This window comes from Saccostrea echinata, unplaced genomic scaffold (genome assembly GCF_033153115.1).
Source record: "Saccostrea echinata isolate AGI-Se365-2 ecotype Australia unplaced genomic scaffold, CSIRO_AGI_Sech_v1 ptg000054l, whole genome shotgun sequence".
Classification (NCBI taxonomy): Eukaryota; Metazoa; Mollusca; class Bivalvia; order Ostreida; family Ostreidae; genus Saccostrea; species Saccostrea echinata.
The window spans coordinates 63,171,218-63,191,628 of NW_026889803.1; the positions used below are offsets into that span (position 1 = coordinate 63,171,218).

The 20,411-nt window shown below is 34.0% G+C and overlaps 2 protein-coding genes across 3 annotated transcripts; one reads left to right on the forward strand and one right to left on the reverse strand.

Moving 5' to 3' along the window:
• Window positions 1–93: 93 nt before the first annotated feature.
• Window positions 94–3,067, reverse strand: LOC133205325 (uncharacterized). The gene is made up of 7 exons (XM_061341111.1): window positions 2,917–3,067; window positions 2,528–2,596; window positions 2,230–2,298; window positions 1,831–1,925; window positions 1,561–1,660; window positions 1,322–1,459; window positions 94–1,155 (listed from the first exon to the last, which is right to left on the reverse strand). The coding sequence occupies exons 1-7, from the start codon at window positions 2,974–2,976 to the stop codon at window positions 919–921; spliced, it is 768 nt and encodes a 255-aa protein (XP_061197095.1). The 5' UTR covers window positions 2,977–3,067; the 3' UTR covers window positions 94–918.
• Window positions 3,068–3,130: 63 nt separating this feature from the next.
• LOC133206256 (uncharacterized) lies at window positions 3,131–19,763 on the forward strand. 2 transcript variants are annotated; one of them, XM_061342205.1, is made up of 9 exons: window positions 3,131–3,169; window positions 4,478–4,549; window positions 5,196–5,435; window positions 7,647–7,802; window positions 7,908–8,078; window positions 10,354–10,462; window positions 10,732–10,853; window positions 11,070–11,117; window positions 16,890–19,763. In XM_061342205.1, the coding sequence occupies exons 2-9, from the start codon at window positions 4,492–4,494 to the stop codon at window positions 17,216–17,218; spliced, it is 1,233 nt and encodes a 410-aa protein (XP_061198189.1). In that variant the 5' UTR covers window positions 3,131–3,169; window positions 4,478–4,491; the 3' UTR covers window positions 17,219–19,763. The 2 variants fall into 2 exon arrangements, with proteins under 2 accessions (XP_061198189.1, XP_061198190.1); XM_061342206.1 differs by lacking the exon at window positions 3,131–3,169 and having other exon boundaries at window positions 4,466–4,549.
• The last annotated feature ends 648 nt before the right edge of the window (window positions 19,764–20,411 follow it).

Genomic DNA, 20,411 nt, shown 5'->3' on the forward strand with positions numbered 1-20,411 from the left:
GTCTTGAATCTGAGAAGGTTGGATTAGGTTCACTTTCATGAGTTACAGGTACCAGTATCTGTTTTACCTAAAATCACAAACTATATAAGAGTATTGGGTTTTCTAGAAGAAACATTTATTCTTGCAAATGTGTTAGGATTTCCAGATTACATTGCAAAACAGGTGTGTTCCACACACACAAACAAAAAAAAGACATAAATGTATAAAACAAAATCAGCTTTATCTAATAAGCATAAATGATTTCTATACTAACATGAAGGTATAATACTGATAGGTGTTACATAACAAGAAGTACACATGCACCAAATCACCTGTGCTCAACTTGTGAATATAAGTCATTTAGCAACATTAAATTACAATTGTGCTTGTATAATGATTCATGTGGAAAAAAAGAAAGGGTCAACCCAAACATAACAACTTTTTCAAATTTTAACATACATTTATCTATTTCTAATCAATTTCACAAAAACAAAATCAACAAAAGTATAACAAGCAGTTTAACATTACAAAAATGTTAATCTAACCAATAAAAACAATTTGTTTAAAAAATAAATAGGTTCAATGTAAAACAAAGGGGGGAAAGCTGTCTGTCCTCTTTATAAAAAATTACTGATTACATGCCAGATTGATCTTGAGTTATACATAAAAATGCATGTGCAGTGCAAACTTGTACATATCATTGAAAATTAAAATACATAATCCTTGCAAATTTTGGAATTCAGTAACACTGACAATGTTTAATGCTATCTTAATCCTTTATCACATCATCAATGAATGAAGGCAAAAGAAAACAATGGAGTGTTATATTTTAAAATTTGTGGTTTTGTACAATGCAATAATTTTAATAATGATTGATACATAAATTCAAAAAAGAAACATAGTTCTCCTGATAGGTAATTTGAAAAATAGTTAATTATTTTATGACTCCAGTTTTAAAAAGCCAGTGGGATTTGGGGCACCACTGTGATATCCCAGAGGAGGTGCTCCTTTGGGGTAATCCCCAGGTAGAGTCTGACCCAGGTCTGAGTTCCCGGGGTAGCCCCTGTCCTCATCATAACTCCTGTCAGGGGGATAGGCATAGGATGGATGGCCAGTGTAGATTGAAGGAACAACACCAGGTTGTGCTTCTGGAGGAATTTCTATTTTACCATGCCCCTAAATACCAAAAATCACATAAGTTTTGTAATGGTACATTATTTTTGAGGTTTACAAACTTTATGCAGATGACAAAATTGTTATAATTTAATAATTTAAAACTGTAGGAAGAAAACTCAAATCTCACATTAGATTTCATAAAAAGATCACTTTTCTGAAAACTTACAGGTATTAATTTTGCTTGCTCAGGCACAGGTCCATAAAGATGAGGCACCATAGGGCGGGCTTGTGTATACAGACCTCCTAATGCTGCATAACCCTGGTGTCCTCCTGCGGCCACATGGTCTCCAACAAATGAGTTGACCTACCAAGGAATGAAGTACCGGTAATGTACATAGGAAAACAAAAAAATAAATGCTTCCCTATTTTATGAATGTAGGAAAAAGAGTTTTAGTCTGTACTCACTGTTTGCAATATTTGCATTGCCCTAAGTTTGTCATTTTCAAATGGGAAGGCACTCAAAATGTACTCCTCACCCAGTTTACTTTGGTAGTCAGAAAGTACTCTGAAGAAAACAGGATAAAACAATCATTATTGGTGTACACTCTAGCTTACTTTACTGTAGAAGTCAAAGAGCAGCTAAATAAATTTGATAAAACAATCACATTAATATCTTCACCTCTTTCTCACTTATTTTTTTAATTACAATAATTTAACAGGTTTGTTGGTTCTTACCTCTTAATGCAGTCTAAGGCAATCAGTTTATCATTGTGAATGCTGACAGCATTTATTATCTCCCTTCCATCTCGACATGTCATTTGACACAGTCGCTGGAAAAAGGTTTTTAAAAGTAAAGTAATTTGCCAAGTTAACAAATTTATTAAGTTTTACAGAAAAAAAAAAAACAGTTGAACTTGAGTATCTCAAACATTAATATCTCAAATACAATGGATGTCCCAACCACTTTTTCTTAAGGTATTTTAACTTGAATACAATGTATCTCAAATCCTTGAATATTTCAAAGTTGTTTTGGGGTTCAATTAAGTTCATAATAACAAGGTTTGACAAAATTATTTTTTTTTTATTACATTGAAAATCAGTGATAGATAAAATCTCCCTAAACATTTTACTTACTGGCTCCAGAATTCGAAGTACTCTGATTTTGTCAGCAGGATTGGCAAAGGAACTAAGGAGTCTAGAAGCCTAAAAAATATGAATAGTTTTATCGTTTGATCTTCACAATCATTATTTGCTTTTAAACATAATACGTAACATAGCCTCATATGTAAAGTGGGAAAATGACCACGCACCCCACCACCTCTCCAATCAACCACCCCTCTTTTCACCCTCATTGAAAAAAAAGCTTGAATATCCATATACATGTGCAGTACTCTATGATGACAAGACAAAATATACAAATTATTTATATTACCTGATCTGCGTTATAAAATCCTCGACAGCTGTAAAGAATCTCCACCTTTTTCTCAGAAGATGTTGTTTCCTGTCAAGTTTTAAAAAAAGTTTATACATGTATGTATAGAATGTATGTGTAGAATCTAATTCCTGTGTGAGGAACAGAAAGACTATTTCAGGATGAAACTGTGTAAGTTACTGGAGAGAAATGCAATCATTTCAGGCTAATGTACATCGATCATTCCTTTAATTTCTATTCAGTAAAAGATTTTAAAAGGATATAATTTAACAAAGATATTCTATTTGAATGTCATTGGTGTAATAAATATTTCACTTATTTTCTCAACGTTTGCATATTTTAACAGCTGATTGTTTACCATAGAAACGCATAAATTCTCGCGACCTTACCTGGTGGATTTTATCAACAAGAGCCTGGAAGGTAGATGGGTCCATTGCTCCTTTTGACATTGTTCTTAAAAAATATTAGAGACACGCTGAAGGGTATATTTTGAAGTCTGCTAGTCTACAACCCTGCTTCCTGGCAACCCAGACCGGATGTCAACATTCTCTGGTTCTGCCCTCTCCTGTGTGTGGAGGTGAGAAAACTCATCGAGGATAAACATTGCGAAATAAAAAGTAGAGGAGTTTCTTCATTATCAAGGTAGAAATACTGACTTGTATTTTAAAGGACTTTTTAGTTTAGATTTTCCGTTTTTCGGGAAAGAAAATCTGTGTTGAATATGTATATTAATGAATTAGAACTTTACCTGTTAAAATGTATGTGGTTCATACGAGGGTCATTCAAAAATGAAAAAAGAGTAGGCCTATAGATTTTTTGTCAGTTGTTTTTAATAGTGTTGTCATACCGGACGATTTTTAGTAACCGGTTATTACTAAGCACTTAGTTTTCCGATCGAGTAACCGATTACTTGTATGTAATGTCCTTACAATTTCTATATTTATCTTTGTATATCGGTATATACAAAACACAAATGCACTACATATGAATTTTATTTATAATTACAAACACAATATCTTCTAAATAAATTTGTTCTCGAACACCCCGTAATAGTTGGCTGTTTTACGTTTTATATATTACTGGTTTCACAGTTATATGTAAACTTCAGTCTGAGGTGGTTAAGAATATTAGTTGTCCCACCCGTGTATGTTAATCTTACACTGCGGACTAGCACAGGTTTATGTAAGGTAATTATAATTAAACCAAACCTTCAAAACTTGTATACCCTTGGCAATCAAAGCCATCAATTAGATAAACTTTAAATACTAATCAAAACAAATCGATTGCATTTGTAAAACTTGTTAGGTCGAGACTAACTTTAAATAACGGTAAATAAAATGGGGACATTATTAACAAAATACATTATTCCTACTGATTTACTTTATAAAATTCAATTCATCCAAGTAACTGAGTAGCAGTTTTACTAACCGATACTCGCATCATTCGATGATTAACCAGTTAACCGGGTACTTGTTGACAACACAAGTTTTTAATGAACGTCATATGAAGACTAAATTTGGAAGGCATATTTTAGCATTGAATCGGAATAATTTCATCTAAAATGTTAAAATATATCATGGTATATTTCAAAACATTGGTACTAGGTTTTAAGGTGATATGTTTGTAACCAGGGTTACTAACACTAATTCTACTTTTATCCTATATTATTTGATTTTTGAATTTAACCAGGGCACTGAAGTTACTATGGCTACAATATCATAATCATTTACATTTTTATTTTAAAAATTTTCATTTTATCATGATTGAGCATGACCCTTGTCAAAGAGTGTTGGTAAAATGGGTAGGCAAACCTGGGCCGGGAAAAATTGAAAACTCTGTTTTTTTAATTGTTTTTAAAGGACAATAGCTGACCATTTCTATTTTAAGGGGTTTGATATGGGTATCTTTATTGATCCATAATGCACCATGTTTATATTATTTTTTTTACAGATGCTGAGCTAACTATGAAGCTATCTTGCCCTTTACATTTTACAGTTTACATATCATTTTTTATGTGCAGAGGTAAGTCATAGGCAACAATCTGAAAACTCTATTTTCAAGAAGGAAAATATATAATTAAACCGCCATATTTACATAAATAAATATATATTTGCAATTTGAAAGAAATCATACATGTATAATTATACAGTTGAATTTCGGTATCTCAAACACCGATATCTCAAATACCATGGATATGTCGAAGTGATTTAGAAGTCCCAACCACTTGGGACTTCTAAATCACTACATATTTATACTTCTAAAATTCAGTATTTTACACTACATATCTCGAATCCTCGGATATCTCAAAGTTTTTCTTGACCCCATCAAGTTGAGATAACGAGGTTTGACTGTATTGTGATCAGTTTTGAATATTATCTGCACTTACCAAAGGATCTAGTAGATAAAGGCATGCCCTGTAAATCATTAACAGATACAACTGAGAGCTCAGAAAAAAGGCTCCATTACTGTACAGTTTTTTTAGATGGAAATTTGTTTTATCCAGTTTGCTAGTAACTATCAAGAAAAAGAGAGAAAATAGAATCTTGGAGATATTTAGCTATCAGCAACATTTCTTTGTATTTGATTTCATTGTAAAGAGACAACACTGTAGGCATCTGTAATTTTTTTTTTAAGTTTGGTAATCTTTGTCTACATTTTTCACCAACAGCATTAGCAGCAACCTATTACTGTAAAGATAAAGAGACAGTGAACATTGATGGAGTGACTTCAGGGACGATTCGCACACTGGCATCAGGTGCCAGTAGCTATAGCAACAATGTGGATTGCTCCTGGAAAATTAATGCAGGGGCAGGAAACAAACTACATTTTAAAATTTTATCCTCAGTTTTAGAGTATACACCTCCGTACACTTCTTGTTATACCAGGGATAGTCTCTTTATACTAGATGGTAAGTGTTCATTTAGAAATATTATCTTCATCCTCTGCAGGGAGTGTTTATTGAGATATAAACTCTTTATCCTAGACAGGGAGTGTTAATTGAGGTATAAACTCTTTATCCTAGACAGGGAGTGTTAATTGAGGTATAAACTCTTTATCCTAGACAGGGAGTGTTTATTGAAGTATAAACTCTTTATCCTCTACATGGAGTGTTTATTGAGGTATAAACTGTTTATCCTCTACAGGGAGTGTTTATTGAGGTATAAACTCCTTATCCTCTACAGGGAGTGTTTATTGAAGTATAAACTCTATATCCTCTATAGGGAGTGTTTATTGAGGTATAAACTCTATATCCTAGACAGGGAGTGTTTACTGAGGTATAAACTCTATATCCTCTACAAGGAGTGTTTATTGAGGTATAAACTTTTTATCCTAGACAGGGAGTGTTTATTGAGGTATAAATTCTTTATCCTAGACAGGGAGTGTTTATTGAAGTGTAAACTCTTTATTCTCTACATGGAGTGTTTATTGAGGTATAAACTCTTTGTCCTCTACAGGGAGTGTTTATTGAGGTATAAACTCTTTATCCTCTACAGGGAGTGTTTATTGAGGTATAAACTCTATATCCTAGACAGGGAATATTTACTGAGGTATAAACTGTATATCCTAGACAGGGACTGTTCAGGTAGAGGTAACACCTTTATCCTAGACACTGTGAGTGTGGACTGTAGTCTTAGACAGTGAGTGTTCATTGAGATTTAAACTCTTTATCTTAGATAGTGAGTGTATAGATAGTGAATTTAGAGATACATGTAATTGTCTTCTTTATCCTCAACAGCAAGTGTTCATTGAGGAATATCCTCTTTATTAGACAGGGAGGGCCATTAAGGGATACTATTTTATCCTACACAGTGAGTATTCATTGAGGAATATCCTCTTTATTAGACAGGGAGTGTCCATTAAGGGATACTATTTTATCCTACACAGTGAGTATTCATTGAGGAATATCCTCTTTATTAGACGGGGAGTTCCATTAATGGATGCTATTTATCCTACACAGTGAGTATTCATTGAGGAATATCCTCTTTATTAGACAGGGAGTGTCCATTAAGGGATACTATTTTATCCTACACAGTGAGTATTCATTGAGGAATATCCTCTTTATTAGACGGGGAGTTCCATTAATGGATGCTATTTATCCTACACAGTGAGTATTCATTGAGGAATATCCTCTTTATTAGACGGGGAGTTCCATTAATGGATGCTATTTATCCTACACAGTGAGTATTCATTGAGGAATATCCTCTTTATTAGACAGGGAGTGTCCATCAATGGATACTATTTTATCCTACACCTACAGTGAGCATTCATTGAAGGATAACAGCTTTATCCTATACAATGAGTGTTTATTAAGGGATATCCTCTATATTAGGAGGGAGTGTTCATATAGGGATTATGTTTTTTTTATTCATACACTTTGAGAGTTTAAAGGATTTCATCTCTATCCCAGGTAGTAGGTGTTCATTGGGGGATGATCTTTATTTAAAATAGGGGTGTTTCTTGGAGGGTAGTCTTAGTGTTTTAGATACTGTAGATCACCAAATTTTTGTGAGAACTTATTTTAATAATATAGGTATTGGGTATTTATAAGCGAGACAACACTTCCACAAATTCTGGTTATTGGTGTATATAATCTATATTAACAAAAATATACGCGAGAATGAAATTTTGGCAAGCAGACTGTCTCAAATAATAACGCAAAAATAAAGTTCCTGTGAATAAAAAGTGATTTACAGTGGTGAGTGTTCATTTTCCTAGAAGGTGAGTGCTCATTTAGGGATAATGTCTCTGTATTAGAACCGAGAGTTCATTCAGGGATAGACACTTTTTGTCTTAGAGAGTGGGTCAGTTTTTGAAGATCATGGTGGGTGTTCGTGGATAGATAGCCTCTTAAAGTTAGCTGATGAGTAGTTATTAGTTTTATTATTTCTATACTTGTGATGGCTTCAAATACTGTAAAATGTTGTAAATATAAATGTTTTTACATTCAGTATTTTGAAGAGAGCTTAGTTTTTGGGAATTGTAAGAAACTATTGGACAATAGTTAAACTGTCTAGTTTTTCACTCAATTATCATGATTTTTTAAAAAAAATTTCCAATGAATATTAAGAATAAAACTGTTTTGAACTCATTAAAAAATCTAAGACAATTTTGATTGTAGGAGAGACACCTAGCTCTGATATCCTGGTGTCCATATGTGGGTACTTTAATCCATTTGAGGTCACCAGCAAGGGCCAGCATGTGTATCTGAGATTTTCCACAAATGACAAAAACTTCTATAAATATTCAGGCATAATACTTCAATTTGAAGCATTTGGTAAGAAATAGTAAATTTAATTGCTTTATAATAAAGAACTTATAAAATACACTTTAGCAATGCTGAATAAATTGAAGAGTTAGAGAGTTATTATTGTTTTCCCAGGAAATACCTCATGTCCACCAGATTGGAAGGAATTAACTCCCTTAGAATGCTACAAAGTCATGACCCAGCCTGCCGATGGCCTGACATGGGCTAATGCACAGGAGTACTGTGGGTACAGTCTATCTAATCTGATTATATTGCCAACTGAAGACATTTTCACAGCATTTCAAGGTATGAACAAATTTTTCTTGGCTACCTGTACCGAATGCACAAATGAGCTTTTCTGATTATAATTTGTCCATCAGCTGTCTCTTGTAAGCTTTTTAGCTCACCTGAGCTGAAAGCTCAAGTGAGCTTTTCTGATCACATTTTGTCCGGCGTCCGTCTGTCTGTCCGTCTGTCTGTAAACTTTTCACATTTTCGACTTCTTCTCAAGAACCACTGGGCCAATTTCAACCAAACTTGCCACAAAGTATCCTTGGGTAAAGGGGATTCAAGTTTGTTCAAATCAAGGGCCACGCCCTCTTTCAAGGGGAGATAATTAGGAATTACTGAAAAAATAATGGCATCATTTAAAAATCTTCTTCTCAAGAACCATAGGGCCAGGAAAGATGAAACTCATGTGGAAGCATCCTTAGGTAGTGTACATTCAAGTTTGTTCAAATCATGTCCCCCGGGGGTAGGGCGGGGCCGCAATGGAGGATCAAAGTTTTACATAGAAATATATAGGAAAAATCTTTAAAAATCTTCTTCTCAAGAACAGCAAAGCCATGATGAGTCATATTTATATGGAAGCATCCTCAGGTAGTTAAGATTCAAATTTGTTCAAACCATGGCCCGCGGGGGTAGGGCGGGGCCGCAATGGAGGATCAAAGTTTAACATAGAAATATATAGGAAAAATCTTTAAAAATCTTCTTCTCAAGAGCAGCAAAGCCATGATGAGTCATATTTATATGGAAGCATCCTCAGGTAGTGTAGATTCAAATTTGTTCAAACCATGACCCCCGGGGGTAGGGCGGGGCCGCAATGGAGGATCAAAGTTTTACATAGAAATATATAGGAAAAATCTTTAAAAATCTTCTCCTCAAGAACAGCAAAGCCATGATGAGTCATATTTATATGGAAGCATCCTCAGGTAGTGTAGATTCAAGTTTGTTCAAATCATGACCCCCGGGGGTAGGGTGGGGCCGCAATGGAGGATCAAAGTTTTACATAGAAATATATAGGAAAAATCTTTAAAAATCTTCTTCTCAAGAACAGCAAAGCCATGATGAGTCATATTTATATGGAAGCATCCTCAGGTAGTGTAGATTCAAGTTTGTTCAAATCATGACCCCCGGGGGTAGGGCGGGGCCACAATGGATGATCAAAGTTTTACATAGAAATATAAAGGAAAATAACTTCTTCTGAAGAACTGCAAACCATGATTAGTCATTTTGATATGGAAGCATCCTCAGGTAGTGTAGATTAAATTTTGTTCAAATGATGACCCCCAGGGGTAGGGTGGGGCCCAATGGGGGATGGAAGGTTTTACATAAGAACATATAGAAAAAATATTTCTTCTCAAGAACAGCAAAGCCATAATTGGTCATATTTATATGGAAGCATCCTCAGGTAATGTAGATTCAAGTTTGTTCAAACCATGACCCCCGGGGGTAGGGCGGAGCCACAATGGAGGATCAAAGTTTTACATAGAAATATAAAGGAAAATATCTTCTTCTGACGAACAGAAAAGCTATGTTTAGTCATATTGATATGGAAGCATCCTCAGGTAGTGTAGATTCAAGTTTGTTCAAATGATGACCCCCAGGGGTAGGGTGGGGCCCAATGGGGGATGGAAAGTTTTACATAAGAACATATAGAAAAAATATTTCTTCTCAAGAACAGAAAAGCTATGTTTAGTCATATTGATATGGAAGCATCCTCAGGTAGTGTAGATTCAAGTTTGTTCAAATGATGACCCCTGGAATAGGGAGGAGCCACAATGGGGGATCAAATTTTTACAAAGGAATATATGGGAATTTTTTTTTTAAAATATTCTCAAGTACAAAGCCATTTGTTATATTGACATGGAAGCATCATCAGATAGTTTAAAATTCAAGTGCCCCCCCCCCCCCCCCCCCCCCCTCCGGTCTTTTCAATACTGAACTGATTGTGCTTTTGCCTAGCCAATGTGCTCAGGTGAGCGATGTGGCCCATGGGCCTCTTGTTACACTTGCCTTAGAACCTTTCGCCATTTTTATAAAACTTACCACATAATTTTCCCTTGTAAAGAGAATGCAAATATCTTTAAAAAATTTACATCACTTTGAAGGTGAAATTAATGAAGGCCCTTAAAATATTTTTTTCACAGGAATGTATGATAAAAATCTTTTTAAAATGTCAAAACTTTACTCATCAGACTCAATTCAAGTTTTCAAATTTTGAATTGACATAGAAGTCAGTGTAAAAACTTGTGCAAATATTTATTATGTTAATATATCTTATATTTGTAACTTCCTGTAGCCTATGCTGTCAACATGTCTGTGAGTAAAGTATGGATTGGTTTGAATGATATCGAGGTGGAAAACTCAATCAAATGGATCAGTGGTGCAACAGGGTACCCCCAAAACAGGTAAGACATGAGAATGACTTACTTTATAGCAATTGTTAAACTGTGTTTCCTTTAATTCTTAAATTAACACCCCTATTACCATTTGGCACCTTGTAGTTACAAGCCATCACTTAATTAAAAAGTTTCTTTGAAATGAGTACCAGTATTATTTAAGTACTTATAAATGTTACATATTTAGAGCTTTAAACCCTTTTATAAAATGTTTCTTCAGAGCTTGTGAAGGTGCTTTTAAAGGACAATTGGAACAAAGTTATCATTCATATTTGTAGACTAGACACATCGTCTGAGGCAGACACCAAGGATTGCGTCATCCATGATGCACAGAATCAGAGGTGGACCTTTAAATACTGCAGCAGGGACAAATTTCCTTTCGCTTGCCAAAGACACAAAGGTCAGCAGATATATGTTTTCTCTTGTCAGTCTAAATTAATACTGGAACTGCTTTGGAAAACAAAATGCTATAATGATAGAAGTCTTTTATTTGACATTTTTTTTTCTTTAATTTACACTGATAAAATCATATTAATTACTAGTAGTGTACATTAAAGAAAAAAATTTACCAAACAGTAGAGAATAATGATATACATATTATGTTTTTTTTTTAAAGTGAAAGAAACAGATTTATTTAAGGTACCAGAAGCAGTGGATAAGGCTGGTAAGCACTGAAAAATCTAGATATGTAGCTTTCATTTAAAGATCTGCTGCTGCACATAAAGCACTATCTATTCCCTGCAAATACTCCGTGTTAAGGACAGATGATACAAAAAAAAAAAAAAAAAAAAAAATAGATGTCTGGATTGGCATATATTTTTGGATCTAATTTGGTTGTAAATGATGCAAATAATAGATTTTAAAGTATTAAGAAATTTTACACTTTCTATGATGTTTAAAAATCTAACTTTCTGCAGCCATCCGTATTAATCTGTACAACTTTTTGTCTCTTCATATCCCATTATTGTGAAACTTTGAATGAAAAATTAAAAACTATGGGGTTTAACTCATATTTACTCATATAAACATGACTAATATTGTTATTTTCAAGATTTATGATAAAAATTGTTTGTATCATCTGTCCTTAATTAAGGGTGCAATTTACCTCCATTTTTACAGCATCTAAGATTTAAGATTTTGGAATAGGTCCATTATCATTTTCTCCTACTGGGTATATATGCCCTTAATTGACAGCAGCTAGCATTGATGATATATCTAGGGATACAAACTTCAGTATTCTTTGAGATGGTGTAAATGACTTTTAAGTGACTGGGTTAAAGTTTAAAGTTAAAGTTTAGATTAAGCATTGAATGATTACTAGATGTATCATTAGATAAACATGTACCTGGTATTAACCCTTTCTTTTTCCTTATTTTTTTTTTCTCAGTACAATCATTTTTATTTGTTCATACAAATTTTAGTAAATGATAATTTTTGGTAGAAATCATTATTTCTATAGCAGGCTTCTATGTTTAAAAAACTGTTTTATGGTAATTTCTGAGATGTAAAATTATGGAATATTTTTGTTTATGGGAGTCAATAGAATCCTTGAATTTGAAAATTTAATAATCTAGATGCATCCATTGAAGGATCCCAAAAATTTCTTACCCAAAATACTGTGGAATCATTTTAATTCACTGGGTTTGGGTGGGGGTGGAGGGTGTCAGTATTTTTGGGCAGCCAAAATTTTACTGGTTTGTTGGGACTTACCGGTAATTTCATGGGTAACTCATATATACAGAAGATTCAATGAACTGATACATTGACAAAGTTATTGATTATTGGGGAAGTAACTATGTCAGTGTATCAAATGAATGTAATGTATGGTGACCATGAAATCCACGTACATTGGTCCTCCCATGAACAACGATTATTACACAGTATTGCTTGTTATAGTGTAAATTTAATTTGTACACCTCCGTAATCAAAGATTCAGAATATATATTTTTTTTTAATAAATTATTTTCACACATCCAACTTAAGAAGGTCCCTTGAGTTGCTGTAATTTGTAATGAATATTAATTGCTGGTATACATACTTAGATGTTTTCATTTTGAAGTAATGTATTGTAGTAAGTTCTATGGGATAAGAATGCAATACAATGTATCCTCTTCATGTTATTGTTTATTAATTAATTTATGCAGAAAACACAGATCTAATTAAAAGTATTTATTACATATGTAATAATTAACAAAATAACAGGTACCATTATTAGGAAGACAATATCCAAGCAAATAATACAGTTGAACTTTGGTATCTCTAACTTCGATATCTCTAATATCGAAAAGTGTATTTTAACCTCAATATCTTGAACCCTCTGAAGTCTGAAGATTTTTTTCTCTGTCCCATGAAGTTGGAGATAATGAGGTTTGACTGTATATCTGTATACATGTATGTAGATTAGGATTTATTTATATAAAGTCTTTTAATTGCTGTACTTGTATCACTTCTGACTGCAATGACAACAGATGTACATAGCTTATGTACATACACTGTATATTTAGCAATATAGGAACTCTTTTGCACTGCATGTTATTGTACATATGTATACAGTAAAACATGCTTATAGCAAACACGCTTATAATGAATTGATGCTTATAGCGAAGTGATTTTCATTCCCCATGGGTTTTAAACATATTGTGAAGCTAACGGATATAACGAAATAAGTTTATAACGAAGCAAAATCGCCCATCCATGGCACTTCGTTATAAGCGTGTTTTACTGTAAATGTCTTAGTACCTGCATGTTATTCAGGCGCGGATCTAAGATTTTTTTCAGGGGGGGGGGGGGGAGGTCCACCGCTGTCAAAAGATTTCCAACCCAAAATTTCTTGACAAGCAAAAAAAAAAAAAAGAGATAAGTCCATGCATTCCCAAACGTGGAAAAAAAAACCTAACCCTATTTCATGGTGGTGGTGGTGTTCACATATTCAAAGGGAGAGGGTGATCAAAATCACATTTGATTTGCTTCAGTATATACAATTAATAACTCTGTAAATTTCAGAAGGGTCCAGACCCACCCCACCCCTCCTCTAGATCCGTGTATGTTATTTTACACTGTACATATGTAAACATGTCCGAGTACCTGCATGCAAGCACACACTGGTTGTGGAGGTCAACAGGATATTGTATTTCTTTATCTTTCAAATACATGTATCATCATGTTTTTTTTTTTATATTGGTAAAGGGTTATAAATAGTTTCATTGTATTATACATGTATGTATATATATTCTTGAGACTGCACCATTTAAATTCAAAGAGTCAGTTAATGCTACTTGTATTATAAAGTTACTGGAAATTTATCTCGTAGACTTTTTTTACTCTGGTCCAGTCCACAAGAATTTCTTTTTTTTCTTTTATTTTGATGACTATATTTAAAAGTATCCTTTATTTCCTTTCCTTTCCCCCTCCCCTCTATTAAATTCTGACCATGTCAAAACATTTTCTCTAAGAATTGTGACCATCAAAGGAATTTCCCTGGCACTTTTGCATGACCACAATGTGCATGTATAAAGATTTACTTATTCCATAAAAGAATGAGATAAATCATTATATATCTATTGTTTTATACTTTTAGATTTCAAATGACTTTTTTTTATTATGCATTATGTTCAGTGCTTTTTTAGCTCACATGAGCCGAAGGCTCAAGTGAGCTTTTCTGATCAAAATTTGTCTGTTGTCTGTCATCATTGTCATTGGCATTGTTGTTGTCATTAGCGTTGTTGTAAATTTTTCACATTTTCATCTTCTTCTCCAGAACTAATTTCAACCAAACTTGGCACAGAGTATCCTTGGGTAAAGGGGATTCAAGTTTGTTCAATTGAAGGGCCACACCCTCCTCCAAGGGGAGATAAGTACGAAATAGCGAAAAATTAATGGCATCATTGAAAAATCTTCTTCTCAAGAACCAATGGGCCAAGAAAGATGAAACTCATATGGAATCATTGTCAGGTAGTGTAGATTCAAATTTGTTCAAATCATGACCCCCAGGGGTAGGGTGGGACCACAATGGACGATCAAAGTTTTTCATACGGTAGGAATACATAGAAAAAAACTTCAACAATCTTCTTCTCAAGAACAGCAAAACCATGATTGGTCATATTTTTATGGAAGCATTTTCAGGTGGTGTAGATTCAAGTTTGTTTGAACCATGACCCCGGGGGGTAGGGTGGGGCCACAATGGACAATCAAAGTTTAACATAGGAGGATATTGGAAAAATCTTCAAAAATCTTTTTCTCAAGAACAGCAAAACCATGATTGGTCATACTTATATAGAAGCATCTGCAGGTGGTGTAGATTCAAGTATGTTCAAATCATGACCCCCTGGGGTAGGGTGGAGCCACAGTGGACGATCAATGTTTTACATAGGAATATATAGGAAAAATCTTTAAAAATCTTCTTCTTGAGAACAGCAAAACAATGATTGGTCATATTTATGTGAAAGTATCCTCAGGTGGTGTAGATTCAAGTTTGTTCAAATCATGACCCCTGGAATAAATAGGAAAAATCTTTAAAAATTTTCTTAACAAGAACAGCAAAGCCATGGTTGGTCATATTTATATGGAAGCATCCTCAGATAGTGTAGATTCAAGTATGTTCAAATCAGTAACCTCCAGGGGTAGGGTGGGGCCACAATCAAAGTTCAAACTTGTAGGGGAAAAAGTCACAGTCAAAAAAATATGTAAGCATCCTTAGTTAGTGTAGATTCAATTTTGTTCAATTCATACCCCCCCCCCCTCCCTTTTAGAGGTAGGTCGGGACCACTTATGCATTTAAGATTTTCAATACTAAACTGATTTTTGATTTTTTTCTAGCCACAGTGCTCAGGTGAGCGATGTGGCCCCTGGGCCTCTTGTTTAGTTCACCAGAGCTGAGAGCTCAAGTGAACTTTAAGATCACATTTTGTCCAATGTCTGTTTATCTAGCTTGCTGTCCTCAAGAACTACTGGGCCAATTTCAACCAAATATTCCACAAAGCATCCTTGGGTAAAGTGTTGTTTTTAAATGAAGGGTCATGCCCTCTCTCAAGGGGAGATAATTCAGACTTGGTGAAAATTTAATGGCATCTACAAAAAATCTTCTCAAGAACCGCTGGGCCAGAAAAGATGATTCCTTTTAGAAGCTTTATTTTATAGTGTAGATTCAAGTTTGTTAAAATCATGACCCCTGGGAGAAGGGTGGGGACACAATATGTGATCAAAGTTTTTACATATTAGGAATATGCAGAAAAAAATCTTTTAAAAATCTACTTTTCAAGAGCAGCAGAGCCATGATTAGTCATATTGATATGGAATCATGCTCAGGTATTATAGATTCATGTTTGATCAAATCATGACCCCAGGAGGGGAGGATAAGGGGGCACAATAGAAGGTATAGGAATAAAAAGAAAAAAAAATCTTTTAAAATCTTCCTCTTGTGAGGCCATCAATAAAGGAATTTTGTTTGGTGTACTCTGATCCACATTTATCAAGGTGTAGGTAGTGTGTGTTTTTAGATTATCGTACACATTTATAATTGTCAAAAAAATCAGATAAAATTAATTGTATTATGCACAGAACAAGTTGACAGAGCAAGTATTTATTACTATAAAAATATTTCAATCGAAATGTGTCTTAGAGGAATAATAAACCTTCAAAATGATAGTGACATTCTTAATTTTCTGCAAACAAAAAAACTTATAATTTAAAGTGCTTAAAAATGATTGGGTAGGGGCAGTTTTGATGGGTTGGTAGGAATACATCAAACAAATCATTTTTTATTGTTGGCTGATATGCAAAGCCATAATTAATCATATTGATATGCAGGCATTCTCAGGTAGTTTAGATTGAGATCACGGCACCCAGGAATAAATTGAGGCTACAATAAGGGATCAGAGTTTTACAAGGGAGCTAAAAATCTTTTCAAGAGTGGCAAGGCCATACTAAATCATATGAATAAGGCATTATAAGCAAAACCTTCAAAAGTTTTGTGGATTCAGATTTTTTTTTTTTTATTATGAACCCAGATTAGGGTTGGACAAAAATCGGAAATCTACATAATGCACATGTACAGGAAAAATTTCTTCAGAACAGGGGTCCTTGTTATAGTTTATTGATATTAAAGCATCTTAATGTTGTGTGGATTCAAATTTAATTAAATCATAGCCCTCCTAAGGCTAAGCTTTAGTCTACAACATGGAGTCAAAATTTAAAACAAAAAAATCTGCTGATGAAGAACAGCAGGGCCATTAGTGACTTGGGTGAGCATTGTGGCCCATGTGCCTCTAGTTTAGCTCATGCCCTCTGAAAATTATATAATAGTACATATGTCCCATAGCAGCCAAAAAAAAAAAATTCTGGAAATTAGTTCAGGTAAACTGTTTAGATTTAGAAAAGATCTATAGCCTAATCAATCAGATGATCTTGCAGGATTAGAAGATGATTTTTTGTCTTTCAGATTTTGAGCCTGTCTCATTACGGTGGGTGATAATTTTATCCATCGGCGGTGGTATTGTGTTCATCATCATAATAACTGTGATATATTGCCGAGTTAAACATATGAAAGCACAGAGAATTCGTGAAGGCCTAGAGAGGCGTCAGACGTACCAGCCTAGCAGCAATGACAGGAGACTCAGCAGGCCGGAGGAGCCAAGTGCCCCTCCTGAGGAACAAATGCCTTTGCCCTCTTATCAACCTCCCTCCATAGACCCTGACAGAGGGTCACTTCCCCCCTCATATGAGGAGTCACAGCGAAATAATTACATCACCAAGCCAACGTACATGTAACAAAAATAGGATTTATGTCAAGTCTGTTACTGAATGCATGTGTAGTGGACAGACCTCCACTGTAAAGATCACTATTGTAAAATGGTTTCCATTGTTTTTTCTTTTTGTACTTAGTTGTTGTTGATTTTGTTGTTGTTTTTGTTGAGCAAGAAAATCAATTACAAGAGAAATAACCAGTTTTGTTGTCTGTTGACATGAATTACATATGGACATTTTTTGGGGGTGGGTGGGGGTTGATTGGTTGGTTAGTTGGTGTGAATAACATTTTTAGTTTGATGCTATTAACAAATGAGCAAAACTTAAATCCCCTCTTGTAGACCAACTGTCTTCTGTTTTTTATGCTTGCTTTGTATTAAATATGTTATTATACATATGTGGTTATGCTTCTGTTAAGGTATTGTTTTAAAGTTGTTATATGACTGAAAAACCAGGCCTTAATACTATTGTGTTAATGAATTACGTTTTGTAATTTATATTTTTGTTATTATCATTAATTTATTCTCTTACACAGGAAATGTCACGTATAGCTTTTGTATTATTAGGTAATTATTTCCCATCGTAATTTTTTTTGCTTCTTTGCTTTATTTCTTTAGAGAGTATGCAAGATATTACCATACTCATCAACATATGATGCTCAAAGACTTTTTGTAAAAAGTTATACATATCAATAGGTGCCATAGTTTTTTCTGCTATCTGTGAAGTTCTCTGAAATAAGTTGCATTGCTTACTTTATTGAATATTATTTTGCAAAAATTGATAGTGTAATTTAACTGAGTAAGAATGTGACCCCCTGTGATTTCAGAGGTGATGGTTTCTCATTCCTTTCCATGGGCGGTCTCCCTTGGCTCTGCGGGAGCATCTCTATTTATCGTCTTGATTCTCGTCTTTTGTGTGCGTAGGCATGTTCAGAGGAAAGGAAATAATAATTATCTCACCAATCAGGAGGAGAATGACCGACTTACCATGGAAAATACAGAAAGAAACAGTTGGACTAATCAAAATACAGAAAGAAACAGAATGGCAAATTAAAATACAGAAAGAAACAGACTGGCCAATCAAAATACAGAAAGAAACAGAATGGCCAATCAAAATACTGAAAGAAACAGACTGACCAATTAAATAATTGCTATCTCCAGTGTTGTAGAAACTGGATTATCCCTCCACCTCCGTATTCATGAAGAGTCTAGCAGTAAACTCAAAACCTTCATAATACTGGGTTAAAACTTTTAAATAATTATAATAAAAAAAATCTGCATCATAAAGTAGATGATATGTTGGACATTAACAAAGAAGTGGGGAATGTCTTGTAGCATGTTGGCCTTTTGTATTTTTCTCTCAAATCTTTATAATACTCTATACAAATTTGCTCTTGGTAATTTTTGTATTCTCTGACCAAAATTAGGTATTTTCTGTGTAATTTGTTGTTGACTTTTTTCGAAAAACAGAAATATATAGTCAGCAAAGATACAGATGTGTAGCAAACTTTGTTAGGAATACTTAAATGTAGTGAAGTTCTGTTTTCTCAATGATCTGTTTTCAGCTCACCGAAGGCTCAAGTGAGCTTTTCTGATTAAAAAATATGTCTGTTGTCTGTCATCTTCATCATAAACTTTTCACATTTTCATCTTCTTCTCCAGAGAACCAAAATTGGCACAAAGTATCCTTGGGTAAATGGGATTCAAATTTGTTGAAGTGAAGGGCCACACCCTCCTCCAAGGAGAGGCAATTAAGAAATAATAAAAACTTGATTTGGTAATTAAAAAAAATCTTTTCAAGAACAGATGAAACTTAGATGCAAGTTTCATGACAGTGTTAAGGATCAAGTTAATTCAAATCAAGACCTCGGGGAGGGGGGAGGGAGGTAGGATAGGGCCATAATGGGTACTCAAAGTTTTACATAAGAATATACATGTATAGTAGAAGTCTTTAAAAATTGTATTCTCAAGGATAGCAAAGCCATGTTTACTCATATTTATGTGGCAGCATCCTCAGGTAGTGAAGATTCAAGCTTGTTCAAATCATGACTTCCTAGGGTAGGGTGGGGCCAAATATATGATATAAGATTTACATAGGAATATATGGAGAAAAAATCTGGTGAAGAACAGAAGGGCCCGACTTCAGATGAGCACTGTGGCCCATGGGCCTATTGTTTGTTTATCCACTGTTTGCAACAATTAGTGAGTTCTCACAAAGAAAACCACATTTTCTGTATTCAAAGCCAGATGTCAGATAGAACTTCTCAAGATGGTTACAAGAATGTTAAGATTGTGATGGAATGGTAGTGTGTGAAGTCAATTGTAATTTATTTGCATTTTTTTGTATCTGGAGGACTTGAATGAATCTGTACTGGGCAGTAAATCATTGTTCAGGGCATAATTTGTTTGATAGGAAATCTGTGATGTGTAATGATAGTGCCTCTTTAATGTTTTATACAACTGTCATAAACTTAATGATACATTTGTAACTTTATACCAAAGTGTGATGTATTTGCTCATTTTGTAACTTTTGTAACCTTGGTTTTGTACAATAAACACTAGTCAATTGTTGTATTCTCATTTTGTTATACTGTATTATACAGCATTATAGAAGCATGCAAAGTAAAATTTGAAGGCACCAGAGCTTGGTTTTCAAAGTACTTCAACAATACTGGATTTTTATGTAGCTTTTACCTTCGGGGCACCTGCATGATGATTTGCAAGAAAAGCATACCATTTCCTAAAGGATCCTGTGACCTTCTCTTATCTACTCTTTTAACAATTCAAATGTCAACTGATGCAGATTTTATTATGTATAATGCATTTGTAAATCCACAATACAAGAAGGTCATCATTAAGGTCAAGGCCAGTCTCTATATAAATGTATCAAAATGTAAAAGTGTATATTTTCTGTCAGCCATGATGTTCAAATTGCTCTGTTGGTTATTTTTTACCAAATTCACTTCGTTAGAAACAGTTTTTAGACATTTCATAATGAAAAAAATCACCCAACGTACAAAATACTCCTTACAATATTCTAAAGAAGGAAATTAATTACTATATGAATTCTCTCCTTAAACAAAACACTATCTGGTCTATTACTAATAGATCATGGTTAGAGGGATTAATTCGATAGAAGAACCAAAGTTCAAAAGCATATTAAGTATTAAAACACATTCTATATCATAGAGATTTTCCTAACAACTAACAGGATTTTT